This window comes from Centrocercus urophasianus, unplaced genomic scaffold (assembly GCF_019232065.1).
Source record: "Centrocercus urophasianus isolate 14NV4802_14NV808 unplaced genomic scaffold, USGS_Curo_1.0 seq_12, whole genome shotgun sequence".
Taxonomy (NCBI): Eukaryota; Metazoa; Chordata; class Aves; order Galliformes; family Phasianidae; genus Centrocercus; species Centrocercus urophasianus.
This window is the reverse complement of record NW_024884364.1, coordinates 48,981,833-48,996,993: the sequence shown is the minus strand read 5'-3', so window position 1 is coordinate 48,996,993 and position 15,161 is coordinate 48,981,833. Positions and strand designations below refer to the sequence as shown.

General features: G+C 38.7%; 1 protein-coding gene across 5 annotated transcripts in view; it reads left to right on the top strand.

Moving 5' to 3' along the window:
* Nucleotides 1–15,161, top strand: part of TBL1X (transducin beta like 1 X-linked) — a 199,588-nt gene that overhangs the window by 169,560 nt on the left and 14,867 nt on the right. For all 5 annotated transcript variants that reach the window (XM_042810794.1, XM_042810792.1, XM_042810793.1 and 2 more), the window contains 5 exons: nt 2,041–2,173; nt 9,544–9,685; nt 12,520–12,583; nt 12,687–12,784; nt 14,278–14,338. In XM_042810794.1, the coding sequence (XP_042666728.1) occupies nt 2,041–2,173; nt 9,544–9,685; nt 12,520–12,583; nt 12,687–12,784; nt 14,278–14,338 (498 nt within the window). The remainder of the gene's footprint in view (nt 1–2,040; nt 2,174–9,543; nt 9,686–12,519; nt 12,584–12,686; nt 12,785–14,277; nt 14,339–15,161) is intronic.

The window sequence follows — 15,161 nt, the reverse complement described above, 5'->3', positions numbered from 1 at the left end:
TGCATCTCAAGTACTAGTGCATATCCTGATGGTATTAATTTTATATAGGAAATTATCGAGGACAGTGCTCAGCATACATGGATCTTACAAACAGGCATTTGTAATAGTTTAGTTTTATGCAGCCAGTCCGTGATTATTAAGTATGGTCAGAAGTGCAGATATTTTGAATGAGGAGTGCAGGGAGAGGGAGGGAATTGTCCACCTGTACTCTGCCTTTACGAGGTCCCACCTGGAGTACTGCAATCCAGGTGGGGGCCCCCTGGTACAGGTAGGATGTGAAGCTGTTGGAGCAGGTCCAGAGGAGGGCCACAAAGATGATCAGAGGTCTGGAGCACCTCTCCTATGAGGAAAGCTTAGAGAGAGTTGGGACTTGTTTAGCTTAGAGAAGAAAAGACTCAGAGGAGACCTCATTGCAGTCTTCCAGTACTCGAAGGGAGCTTACAGGCAGGAGGGGCACCAAGTTTTTACAGTCTGATAGTGATAGGACAAAGGGGAATGGCTTTAATCTAAAAGAGGGGAGATTTCAGTTAGATGTTAGGATTAAATTCTTTACTCAGAGGCTGGTGAGGTGCTGGCACAGCTGCCCACAGGAGCTGTGGTGTCCCATCCCTGGAGGTGCTCAAGGCCATGTTGGAAGGGGCCCTGGGCAGGTGATCTAGTGGTTGGCACCCCAGTCCGTGGCAGAGGGTTGGAACTAGATGATCTTTAAGGTCCCTTCCAACCTGAGCCATTCTATGAAATTCTATGGAAAGTGCTACTTGCATGAGTCAGCATAAATTAACACAAAAATATTAGCACAAAACTGTGTAGTTGAAGTTAGGGTAGTTGAAAGCATTGGTTAGGGTAGAAATCTGGAGATCTTCCTTCTGATGGCAGTTGTGTAACATCACAGTCTGTTTTGCCAGTCAGTGGGCAATAGCTCAACGGAGCATGAGTATCAGGACAGATGGCTGATTCTAAATGCCATAAACATGTGGCAATAAAGGAGCATAATTATTCCACTTGTGAACCTATGGATCTCCATATGTGATTAAAGAATGACTAACTAAAAGACTTAACCCAGATTGAGAACTTGGATTTTGATCAATCAGAGCAGATCAGCTGGCCAAGGCATTGATGAGATAACACAAGGCTGCCTCTCCGCCAGCCTGCCAGCTCTCTGCTCTTGGATGTGCTTTCTGTGAAATGGGTTGCAATTCTGTACATGACATCTGCTGCCTGTTGTTCCAGTGTGCTACCTGCCCTGGATTGGTGTCTCACTCACAGAGGATAATAATCTTGCATTGCAGCCAGGAAGTGCAGTTTGAGATTCATACTGATGCAATGAAAATCTGGAGTGCAAATATTATTCACATTGCAGATTGGTATGAAATGCTGCCGCTCAGAGAAATTCAGTGTTTTAAACTCACTTTTGTTTTTTTTTTTTCCTTAAGGAAATAAAAATGGTTTATAAAACCAAAGTAGCTTAGACTGCAGTCTGAACAACCCCAGAATCACAGTATGTGGGTTAAGTATATCTATGCATCAGTTGGTCCCTTTGCATATATCCTGGTACACATAAGAAGAGAATTGCTCACTGTTTCCCTGCTGAACTTGGGGAATTAGGCCCATACTACATACATCCTACATCTGTGTAGCCTCTCACACTTCTAACACTAAGAAAATGAATGTGCTATCTGCTGCTTTTTTAGAAGAACAGCATAAATCTTTTCTCATATGTGGCAATCTCCTACTTCAATAAAACTTTAGGTTGATTTAACTTAAGACATCTTCAAGAAAATCTGTATTGAAATGAACACTAATTATTTATATCTAAAGCTGCATACTTTATACAGGGTATTTTAGAAAACTCTATATCTTGAGGAAATATCATAACTTTGAATCACCATAGAAAAGAAAACAGAGTAGCATGACCAGTGACACAGCACAGGACACTAAATACACATTGCTTTTAAAGTTTAAGCCATGGGTAACCAGCTGTTTTTAATGCAGACCTAACATCATCTTGCAAACTACTTATTCAGGTATTTCTCTTTACAGATAATCATTCAAAGCCAATGGAAATTGACGGGGATGTCGAAATTCCTCCTAACAAAGCAACAGTCCTTCGGGGCCATGAATCAGAGGTGTTCATCTGTGCCTGGAACCCTGTCAGTGACCTGTTAGCATCTGGGTAAGGCCATGACTGGAAACAGCTGCTGCAATTAGAATCTATTTAGAGATGCAAGAACTTGAGAGCATATCATAGAGACTAATCAGTAATCTCCCTACTGATTTTTTCAGCCTGCAACTGTTTTTTTCAGCTGTACTGCACATATGTAGGAGTTCAGTAACAGTAAGGTGACGCAGAACATGAAGCATTTACACATTTAAAATGTGCACTCTGTGGCTCTGAATGCAAACAAGATTTTTAAAGGTTTTTAAAATAACTGGATAATTCTCAGAGTATTAGAAGTTCATGCAGCCTGTTCCTGCTCGTCTTAGTTAGTGGTGCATATTGGATCTCAGAAAGCTTTATCATCCAAGTTTTATTTTTAAAAGCGTGGGGACTATAAAACAGAGTTCTCTTTAGCCATGTCTTCATTAGCATGGTCCAGCACGAACAGTAGTAGTTCCAGAGGGCAGAACTATTGTTTGAGAGTCTTATGCCACCACTGTTTGTATTACAGAGGGGTACTTCAAAAGGAACCTGGTTATGTCCAATGTGCTCATCATTAGGAAACGCTTTGAGGACATATTTTGTCTCAATTTCATTGATAAAATAGTCCAGTTTGTGTTCTCTGGTGCTGCTCTGCCATGACAGAGCATGGTAAGCAGGGCAGTCAGATTGACTTAGAAAAAACAGTTTTGATCCAAACTGAAATGCTAATGTAAACATAACACTGGAGCTGTACACAGACACTGTTGGAGTCTGTGTTTGCCCGTGCTTTAAATTTGACTTAAAACAAAGACTAAATTTTAGAAGTCCAACTGGCAACATGGAGGAAAACTGATGCAAGTTAGAGGAGATAGATGGGTCTTCATCACTCGAAGTTTCCTAACAAAATCTGAGCATGTACATGGAAGAGGAAGGTCATTTTTCCAACTTTCTGTGAAATCATCTGAGTCTATCTTCTTATGAGATCTTTGTTGACTTAACGCATGAAAGTAAAAAATGCGAATGGAAATAAATGGGGGAAAAAACCAAACCCTAATAAATTAACAGAAGTAAATATCAGGTTGGAGAAACAACACAAGATCTCTACAAGATTGAAGACAGCAGTTTCCAATAAATGATTTCAGATGACAGGCTGGATTTTTAGAAAACAGAATCTTGCTGAACGTATTTGATTTCCAGAATGTCCAGGCCTAATAATATTTCCTTTATACCAGTCATTCTAGGCAGTGTACTTGTAATGATAAACGTGTCCATTGTGGTGTTAATTTGAATTTTATGGAAAACAGCCCTCAGGTGATCCATTATCACAAACACGTTATCTAAGGGAAAATATGTAGGGGAGAAGGGATACCATGAAAAATTATTCTTTAGGGACACCTGGTGGCACCTGAGATGCAGCAGCACATGCTACTCTGTTCTGGAGAGTACCTGCACAGCTGAAGTAAGGTATCTACTCAAGTGCTCTGCCTCTCTTCTAGTTCTTCCATCTATCAATTCATTCTACAGGGTGCTGAGACTCCTCAGTATAGGGGCTTAAACTTCACTTATTGGCTTTAGCACCTGTTGAATTTGATATCTACTTCCCGATGTTTGGCTCAGTGTCAGTGCTTTCCATGCTACACGGATGAGCTCTATTTCACAGTCCCTGTGTGCAGAGTTTAAAAGACGACTGAGTGGGTGATTAATTTTGCTGCAGAGCACTGAGTGCTGGTGGCTGGATAAAACAAAGGGGCAGTAGAATCATAGAATCCTTAGTGTTGGGAGGGACCACTTAGGGCTGTCTAGTCCAACTCTCCTGCAATGAACAGGGACACCACAGCTAGGTCAGGTTGCCCCAGGCCTGTTCCAGTCTGACCTTGAAGGTCTCCAGGAATGGGGCATCCACCACAGCACTAGGTAACCTGTTCCAGTTACCTCACCACCCTCACTGTAAAAGATTTTTTCCTTATATCTAACCTAAATTTATCTTCCCTGAACTTGATGGATGGTATCTTGCACAGTCTCCACTGAAGCTGGAGGACAGTAATCAGAACCATTAGTTACATGTCCAAGATAGAGGACTACCTTCTCATTATCCCTTCAGGTGAACTTTGCCCTTCAGGGTAGTAAGTCTTTATTTGTAGGCTTTACTATTCATTCTAGAAGCATATAAATACATGCATAGGCAGAAAGTACAATCAAGTACTGTGTCTCATGCAGACTAATGGCAACGCATTGAAAATGCGAATATCTCAAATTCATATGCATCTTGATCAGCTTTTAGTCTGTTTGTAAGTGAATTCTGTTAGCTCTCAGATAATGCAGAAATGAGTGCCTTATGAAGCTTACATTATTGAAATAGCATAAAACGTGCAGGAAAAATGTCAGGAAAAGAGCTGATTGATGATGCCATTGTACAAATAAATATTTGAGATGTCTAGTGTAGAAATGCTGCATGTTATCATCTACAGGCAAACTATATATTATGGTACCAAATTAAAAAAAGGGAGAAATTCCCTGAGGTCTTTAGTATGCTGCAGTTCCATTTGTCCTTTACAAAATATTGCTTAAAAAAAAAACCCTACAGTTAGACTGATGTGAGAATTCTGTAATAGCCATGTTGTGCTGCCCAGTCCTTACTTTTCTTCTGTCTCCCCATCTGCTTTATTGTACCCATTGTTTTCTCCTTAAAAAACACATAAAAACCCTAACTATTAAGTAAGTGAAGTAGTGCATTCGTTCTGTTTACACTGCACATACAACAATTGAACTTCAATTCATGGCAAAGTGTTTTCTGCAAACCCTAAGTTATACAGGTAATTAATCTAACAATTAGAAAGCAACCTGATGTAGTCTTCAAAGCATGAGAAGAACAATGCAGATTCACAACCTGATCTCAAGCAAGCTGTGTAAGGGAATTACAACATTGGTTTCCAGATTTAGTGAGTACCCCATGGATAGAAAGAAAGCTGTGTATTTGATCTCCCAACTACTGGCACTGGTTAGCACTGGCTAGTATAGGAATGTATACTTTCTGGACTTGGCAAAGGGCTATCTAAAAAATAAATGTGGAGACATGAATTTCTCTGATCAAACAGTGAGAAGAAGTACCTTCTGCAGCTACCTGTCATTCTCCACCATTCCCATAACTGTGGAAATGGAGGATCAGGACACGGGTGTCACCAGTAAAGGCTACCAAAGACGTGACTGTTACCAGATGCTTATGAGAAGAACACTTGGAAAGTGTACATACATGCAGTTTTCTAGGAGGATTAATTGCACCTTGTCAAGGAAACGAGCATTCCAAAATAAATGTGTGTAGTGTTTTCAGAAGGTAAAAAAAAAAATAATACGTGCATAGGCAAATGTCAAGATTTGACCATTCCAACCATAATTCCAGTTTTACTCTTAAAATCCAGCTGTCCTTCTTTCAAAAGAACTGATTTCTTCCGTGAAATTTCTTTCGGCGTATTTTAATTTTATGGCATACATAAATCATTACAGATGGTTGTGTTCCGTGGGTAGTGCAGAAACAGCTACATCCACATTAGTAAACTAAACATGCCTGGGAATATTCCTAGGCATTGAGGCCAACTGGCACGGTATGGCCTGTGTCTGTGCTAGCAAACCATCCTGGCTGCCAAATAGGGCGGTTGCCCACAAGCTGCACTTTGGGGATTATCTGTGTGTTCCCTATGCCCAGGAGATATTCAGAGAGATCGTCAGGGCCCTGTGTGCAACAATACACATTAATGGCCCCATCAGAGAGTGCCAATTCAAACAGCCCTAATTCTGTAATCAATCTATCAGCTTGCTAGCATAGGAAGTCGTGGTCTAGTGTTCCTGAATTTATTTGAATTTCTCAGTATTGAAGGAGACTGTGAATGTCAAGGTTGCTGGAGCCTTTTCTGGTTGAATTTAAGTTGCTTCTTTCTGGACATTCAGCCGCTGTTTCCAAGAGCATGCTCTGTTCTGTTACATCCAGCCATGCCCTTTAAGTAATTCTCATGGCTGTGAAGCAGAAGAACCTGGCCTCCTTCCCAAAACACAACAGTAGGTTTCTTGGCTTATCTTTGCTGACCTACACCAGTCTCTTTCACACAAGGGAACTTTGTGTCTTGCAGAGCTCTGTGTGCATCTTCGCTCTCTGTAGTCAGCATAATAATTAGCCATAAAACTGTTGTCCATAATATCTTATGATTATAGCTCTGTATGGCTGAAGCAGAAGAGTTTCTGGGCCAGTTTCAACTTTCATCTCTGGGTTTTATATAATGCTTTGAGTTACTGTGTTCCTCGTATCAGCTGTTTATTACCTACTGTGAATTACCCTCCTGAAAAATCCTTTTGAATTACCAGTTGGAAGGAGCGGATTGCAAACTTTCCTAGATAATGCCAGGTGCTAATTCGTCTAATTTTAAGTGCTTAATCACTAGCAGTTGACTTAACTGGGGCCAATTTCTTTGTTATATCAAATCTGTTAATGCAACCAAGTCTGCTATTAGGTAAATTCTGTTTGAATTATCTATTGTGGGGTACAATATTGCTGAATCAATGGGACAGACAGTAAGCTTCCTCATTGTGCTTATGCAGTTGGCTTTTCCCTCTGGATACCTCGGAGGCATTTCCCTTTGCTGACTCCAGAGGAAACTTAAGCATTTACTCTTAAGAGACCTGTTTTTTTAAGGAAAAGTTACGCGTGTAAATTAAGTGGAGGAGGTTCCCTTTATGCTTTTAATAATCTGTTTTGAAATAAAATAAAAACTCCAACCTATTTCAGCCAGAAGTGTTAAAGATATGTAGCAATATTGCATATCAAAATAACCATAAATTATAAGACTGTACCAAAGTTCAATAATCATGCAAATTCCTTTAGACGCTGCTGCTGTTTTAACCTCTTTGCTGGCTGTTATGGAACAGGGGTTTTATATATCACAAATAAAATTCTGCAAGCATTCTTCTACTTTGATTCATGGTTACACAAGGGCTGAAGGGCATGAAGTAAAATGCTTTCAGAACTAAGACTTCCTAAAATTTGGCAGTATTCTTCAGTAGTGCAGAACAGTATACCTATTACTCAAGTGTTCATGACTCGCATGTTGGAATGAGCTGCTTTATCATGCAGATAGAAATGCTTCTGTGGGCTAAGGAGATTAAATATCTTTCTGAATTGTGCTTGAACTATGGTTCTCTAATAAGGTAGGGTTCACTGAATCATTCAACAGAAATCAGAATACTTTCCAGAACAGAGAATACTTTTTTTTTTTTTTTTTCTTTTTTTTTTTGTCCCCAGCAACAAAGAGGAAGACACACAGATACCCCTGCCACACACTGGTAGGCTTATAAAACCTCTCTGCAGGAACACATAATGGCTTATGTAGCCTTAGGAAGAAGAAAATGAAAAAAAACAAAATTAAAATACTGGAAAATAAGATTGCCCAAGCACAGCCAGAAAACTGACTAAATAAAACTGTTGAAAAACAAAGCCATAACCCTTTTAGAAATAGCAAATAGGATATTGTGTTTGATAGCCAAGTGGCTGTGTATTTTCTTCAGAGGGTCCAATAGCAAAGTGGATTATTACAATAAGGGCAGAATTGGCCAGGAATCTAATGCAGTGTAGAAGCCAGCACTGGAGGAATTTCCTACTTAGCATGCTAACGAGTAACCCAAGCCTATGAAAGATTTACGTTCCCACTATTGTAAATTATTGCAACTAAAAATGCCCCTTATCTTCTGAGCCTTGTGTTTAACTGCATGGACTTTCCCGCCAGTACATACAAAATTGTTCAGTTTTCTAAACCTCTGAAGAAGTGAGAAGCTGTATTACATTCATAGTTCCATATGATGACCAAAATTATCTTGATTCAAATTATTTCTTAATCACCGATGTGAAAGATGTGTGCCAACAATCAAAGAATGGCTGCATAGAAGCCAAAGAATGATAGTAGCTTGTGACAAAGCCCTGGCCAGCAGTCACGTCTCAGCTTGACACAAAAGGTTGTGAGGAGATGGGAGGCACGTTCCCCAGGCATGCAGTGACCCAGCAGACCTCAGAGACACTGATACAGGCAAAGAGGATTTTTCTTGTACTGTTGAAATATTGTTCATGTAATATCTGGCTATATTGTTGACAGAAGAATATGCAAAAAATCAATCTAGTTTGTTGCTTTATTGGCCATTGTTTGCATTGAAAAGTAGGAAATGTTCAAAATTGTCTTGGTATCTTTAGTATGAACATTTTAAATGTTTTATTAGTAGACCACAAGAAAGTACAAAATTCTCTTGTAGTAGATTTCTTTTCCAGTAAAACATGGGTTATCCATGCAAAAATGGATCTCAGGACTTTTGTCTTCAAAAAAAATACTTTTTCTACTTGCTCATGTACTGGAAAGTAAGTCCTAGTCGCTAATTAAAAGCAAGGAAAAGTTAACATCAGATACATCAACAATAACATTTAGTTTTGATTGTATGAATTCTTGGAAATATAGGAGAGATCCTAATTCTGCTTCAGGTTTCTGCTTACTGCAGGTAAATGAAAATTACCCTCTGGACACAGCAAGAAATCCATCTTGGTTGCTTTGTTTTTTTTTGTTGTTGTTATCGATTGTTTAAAAAGAGGGGGGGTTTGGGGAGGGCAAGAGGCAAATCCCAGTAAACCAGAAAACATAATCTCTTCCACCCTGCTGCTGGAAATTGATTTCTGACCTCAGAGACATTTTTTATTGGAAGGAAGATCTGTGCACAGTGAAAATAATTGTATAATTTTTGAGCAGACTGTGATCAACTTTTCACTTTCTCCTCACAGCATTTTCTAGACAACGTCAGTCTGCAATGAACATACCTTCCTAGAAAACATTCTGTCTGTAAAGTAGATGAAAATCCTCAGGCAGAGCCTGGAAGCAGGCACTGTAGCACCTTTGTCACACTGTTAGAGGTCCCCTTCCCTAAGGCAGCTGCCAGGTGACACTGCACCTCTGCAGATGATGATGCTGCCTTCTGCCCCTCTGGGGAGCACCAGGGCTCCGTCTGCCATTAGGAGGTTAATGTGGCTGTGCACCATTTTTGCGGGAAGCATGTGAGCACAGCCTTTGTGTAAAAGGCTGCCAAGACTGTCTCTGTAATGGCAATGTGTATGAAGTGCAAAATGTAGGTAGCAAGCAAATGTACAACTATTTTTTTAATAAAGGAAATGATGTTATGCTGTAGATTTAAATGATAGATATGAGATAAATATCTATTAGCTTTTCTAAAAATATTTGCTAGTATAGGGAATGCAGGAAGTGCAGAATTGAAAAGCCACATTTGAAAGGTTGTGATGTTTTCTCAATTATAAGTAGAGGGTTTTTTTTACTTTGTTTGCTGGGTTGCCACCAGGAGTTTTCATCTCTTTGCAATTGCTTTTATAGATCTGGAGACTCAACTGCCAGAATATGGAATCTCAATGAGAACAGCAACAGTGGTTCCACTCAACTAGTTTTGAGGCACTGTATAAGAGAAGGAGGACATGATGTCCCCAGCAATAAGGATGTGACTTCACTGGACTGGAATGTAAGCTAGCTTCTAAGACTGTGTGTGGTTTTTAACTGTCTAAATTTAATTCAGAGTCAATTACAGCTGCTGCTCTGTATCTTTTATATCTGAGGTGACCAGAACCTCTGTCCTAACCTATTGACCTCTTGTTTCAGATACTCATAATAGACTGAACTTTCCCCTGTAAGCTTTAATTTTCCAGTACAGTTGCCATCTTCAAGCTTAATGATGATGTATTTGTGTATCTTTTTATAGGAGCATGAGTAAAAATAAACTCAGCTAACTTTAAGAATGAAGATTAAACAAGCAGTCTGTGTAGTAATGAAAGCTGATTAATATTGTGTTTGCATCCCATAGTTATTCTGTTTTGGCATGTGAGGAGATGTAAGCACCAGTGAAGCTTCTTCTGAGATTGAACTATCAAGACACGCTCCTGTCTGAATTATGTTGTACGAAACAAAATGTGCTCACCTGGTAGTCTGTTTGGGTAGGAACATGTGCAGTCATTCTCTTTCACCCATCCACCTTCCAGGTGAAATTGTATTACTTGATCCCTTATTGAACTTCATCCTGCAAAATCTTTTATCCATGTTAGATATTACAGTACTGCACAGGGATAACTGAAGTGAGCAAAGGAAAACAGGTATTCTTAGGAATCCCCAGTGGCTAGGCAGTGTCTTTGAACAGCGTTAAGACTGCTTAATGTCTCCTTTCTGCTGCTGAGCAGTGTAAAATGAACTTAGAAGACTTTGCAGGAACCTTAACTAATTTTGAGATCATTTTCATTCTGTCCATTTTGTTGATATAGACAGAGTTTTTGTTGTATAGACAAAGCGATCACAATGAATTGAAAACTAAGCACCAGGAAGGATTCTCATCTGTTACGTACAGTTTCAGTTGCAGGTCAGAGTCTTGATTTGATTAATCTTTACTGCAATATCACTGTCCTTTGGTGCTAGGTGAGCTAGATGCTTCACAGAAGTGTAAGATGAGGTAGCTGTACAGGTCAGCTTCCCCTATGTATTGTTTATTTGACACAATAAAGTTGATGAATATTACAGAAAGTGCAGGTAAGTTAACAAAGCGAACTAAGATAAGATCAAGAATGCGTATTATTTGTTTTCTGTGTACACCATGGGAAAGAAAAATTGTCAGGAAAAACTGAATTGAAAATTAGGAAGAAGGAAGTTGAAAGAAGAAAATAAGCAAAGATTCAGAACAGTTATGAGAGAAGTTGTCAGTAGTGCATTCTTCCTCTAATAGTACCTGCGGCAGATCCATACCCTTCCAGTCTAAAGTGATACTTCACTTGCATTGGGCTAGTACCTAATATAATTAAATGTTCCTCATTTAACCATCATAAGTGCTTCCAACGTGCTTTCAGTTTTCCAGTGAATGTGAGTTACTGATAACAAATTTGGATAAACTGTGTGTCTAATCCCTGAGCTTTCCTTCTCTTTTCCCTTTTGCTGTTGCCTTTGTCCGTATCAGGGGCCCACATAAACGTACAGCACATTGAAATTGACTTGAGTTTCCATATTTTTTCCCCTACATCATTACATACTTGACTTAAATCTGCAACCACTCTGACTGCTTACAGAGGGTTGAGTTGGAGATATGTTTTAAAGAGCTGTTTTATGCTTTTTCCTAATTTTTTATTCATGAAATGTCATTTGCCTTTGTTGTTTATTTAGAACTACAATATTAATCATATTCCATTGTGAAATTTTCGAATTGTTTAATATATTAAATCAGTTCTTCTCTGTTTTATGTGATTTATGTTACAACAGGAAAGGTTATTTCTAGCAGTCATATTCAGATCCTTTGGTACCAAGGGTAAAGCTAATCTCCCTCATATTTAGCCGTCTAAACTGGTCATGTAGGTTCCTGCTAAGAGACATGTGCCTTCGTGGTGGTCTGGGCAGAATCTACAGCAAATAAGATCATGAATTACACTCCAGAAGCAGTTAGTACTGCTAGTTCTAGAGGGGAGACTAGGTTACTCTGTTAATCTAACTCCTGCTTTCTGAACTTCTGCAGGTAAATGGGGTGAATCTCACTCCTAATCTAAAGTAAAACGCTTAGGGACTAATTGCCCACTGCTAACAGTACTTATTCACCTCAGCTGGTTCCAGAGCCAGGTTCCTTTTGATTTCTCTCATTCTGGCCCAGTAAATCTTTCATTGCCACATAGGAGTTATCCTTCAATGAAGATCTGCCTCCAGCAGGATACATGTAATTTGCTGGTTAAAGTTACCGGGATTTTTTTCTCGTAAGTGAAACCTGTAAGTTCCACTTAGAATTCTGAGACTGCCCATCATCATACTGTGCCTCTGAGCACGTGTGAGAGTCTTTGGGCAACCTGGAAGCAGCTCCATTGTGTTAGACAGCTTTCAAGGTGGTAACGGTAGGTAGCTTATGTGTTTAGGTTCTACTTTTAAGTGTAGATGCTTGAAATTCATTCAACTGGGATTTGGTAAGGATATTCAGAATCAGTTAATGATTCTTAGTCTCTCATGCCTGAGATGTAATATCTGTTTGTTTTCTGGAAGAATCCCAAATAATTTTTTTCTATCTTGTTTTCCTTTTCTAATCCTCTTGAATAAATTGCTTTTATCTGATGGCCTTAGCTCAGTTTTTCAGAGCTATGCCATCAGAGGGTTTTATTTCCTCATTCTATTTGCAGTACTAACCTTTAGTTTAGATTATATAATAATGATACTGTCCATTTTATTGTGTGGACTCAGATTACCTATAAATTGTAATGCACAAACCTCGGGGGGGGGAGAACATTTTGGTTGGAACAGATTTCATCTAGTATTGACCTTTGACATTTATATACATCCCAACAGAGTGATGGAACACTATTGGCTACAGGCTCATATGATGGTTTTGCAAGAATATGGACAGAAGATGGTAAGTCAAACAAGAATCAATGGTCCTACACAGTTAACAGCAATAAAGAATAAGTTGACTAATTCATAAACAAATTATAATGTTAACTTTTTCTTTATTCCAGGTAACCTTGCAAGCACCTTAGGTCAACATAAAGGTCCAATATTTGCCCTGAAGTGGAACAAAAAGGGGAATTATATTTTAAGTGCTGGTGTTGATAAAGTGAGTTCTAAAAATACTTAATTATAACTTCTAAGTGTGCTGACTCAGTGAGCATGTGCTGTTGAATTCCATAAGACTGTTTCCTTGTGCTCCAGATGCTGTGGGGAGTTGTGGGGAGTTTCTTTAATTTGTTCTAATGTGTGTTGGATTTCCTTGGGTTAAGTGATTGAGAACGTTTTTGAGACTTCACGTAAATACGTGAATTTTTGTGTGGAAGTTTGTTTTAAAAAACTCTCCATTTGCTCCCTATTTAAAATAGCATCTTAAATGAAAGAAAGAACTGCTTCTACTACTTAAATATATGGTTTTATCAACCACAGCAGTTTCCAAGAAGGAAGTTATCTTACACATACTGACTGCATTTTTGGCTCATCTAATTATCGAAACTGTTGTATTTGGATAAAATATATATGGCTTCCTTTACAAACATGCAAAATATGGTTGTTCTCAACTGAAAATTGAGCAAAAGCTCGTTTCAGCTAAGTGCATATTAGAGATTAAAATGAACAGATGACTGCTGATGATGAGCAGAAATCCATTAAAACTGAAACTGGAAAATAAACACTTGCCTAACTTTTGACATCTGAAAAATTAGATTTCTGTGTCATCTTTGGCTTCCTTTGTAAAGTATGGAGAGAAAAATGGTACTTCCAAGTGATGAGTTGCTTGGCCTGTGTTACAGTGGGATGCACAGACAGTGCTCCTCTCCAGTAGTCAAGGGAAATGCACTCAGACTCACTCTGATTTGTAGGGTAGATGAATCTGTATTTTCACACAGTTGTAAAAATGGAAATTTGTGAGAATTGAGTTTTATTCCTTTTAATACTGGCCCGTATGCAGCTCCATTTTTCTCCTAACAACATTTCCCAGTAACAGCAGTGATTCTTCATGAGATGTTATCACCAAGGTGAGGCAGCCTTCATTTATTTCCTCAAAGTACATACTGCCATAAGCTGACAGTTCACCTAGAGTTGGGAAATTGCTTACGTGTGCTGTGGGAATGATTTAAACCTGTAGTAAGCAAAGCGTACTTTAGTCTGTCCTGCCACAGTAGCAGGAAGTGGTAGGTACTCTGCAGCTAAACAGTTTATGTCATCATTTAATTATTAGAAATGTAGTATCACTTAGGTTTGCAGTCAAATTCAACTTGCATCTTCGGAGAAAGGAAGTCTTACTTGATAACTGAAACAGCTGTAACAAAATGCTAATTATAAATTTGTTGTACTGTCCTTTGGCATTATTCAGTGAGAATATGCCTATTTTTAGCAGTTACATTACTTCCTCTATAGGGGTGATACTTCTATATCCACACTTAGATAATTATTCTGTAATATTTGGAAGGGATTTCTGTTTATTCAGCTGTACAGCACACAAGGCTCTCTGCAGTCAATAATTCTACAATTGCTTCTCAGTGGCCCTCAGAACTCTTCTCTCTATTTGTTCGCTGAGCTGAACAGTCACTAACCATTTCTTCCCCCTTCTTCCTTATGCAGACAACAATAATTTGGGATGCTCACACAGGAGAAGCTAAACAGCAGTTTCCTTTCCATTCAGGTAATCTTTGCAGAGCTCATGTTACTGACGTAAAATACACATCTTAATTTTATCAGCCTATTGTAAAAATCTGTCTGCCAGAGAAAAAACAAATTGTGAACCAGTATTTTTGTGCCTTAACTATTCTGAGTAGCATGGTTTCTGGGTTTATCCCCCTTTAAGTGGGATAGGTTTCTATGAGAAGCAGCTTTGAAAGTCAAACTGAGCTCCAGAAGAGGATTTACATGCCAGCCAAGACTACTCTGCTGAATGCTTGTGTCGTTATCTATGTACTTGAGTAGTATCAAGGTTAAAATGGTAACTTTAAAAAGAAGCAAATGCGGATCTCTCAACAGTTTGCATTCTCTGTGGCAAGCATGAAGGTCCTCAGGGATTTCTCATCTTTTAGTTTTAACTTGAATTTCTTTTGTATTTGCTTTGTCTAATTATCAGAAGTCAACAGCAATCTTACTTGGACTATCAGTTGTACATCTTGTCCTTCTCAAGAACACAGGAGACAGATTCTGATACAAGATATAGACAAGATATAGATTCTGAGTAGTCTTCAGTAACAGCAATCACTGATGTAATCATAAATTCACATGAGATCAGACTTTTAAGATGATGATTGAATTCATAATCCAAACCTGGTTAATTGTCACAATTAAATATTTCTGATGAGCATAGTCAAATTGAGATTAAAACCGTCAAAAACATTACAGGTTCTGATGCTATAAAGGTTCCCTTAACTAATCATTGTTTCATACAGCAGTCATACACAAGGTACTTACTGGTATTAAAAAACACATCGTTCTGATTCTAAGATGTTAATTTCCACAGTCTT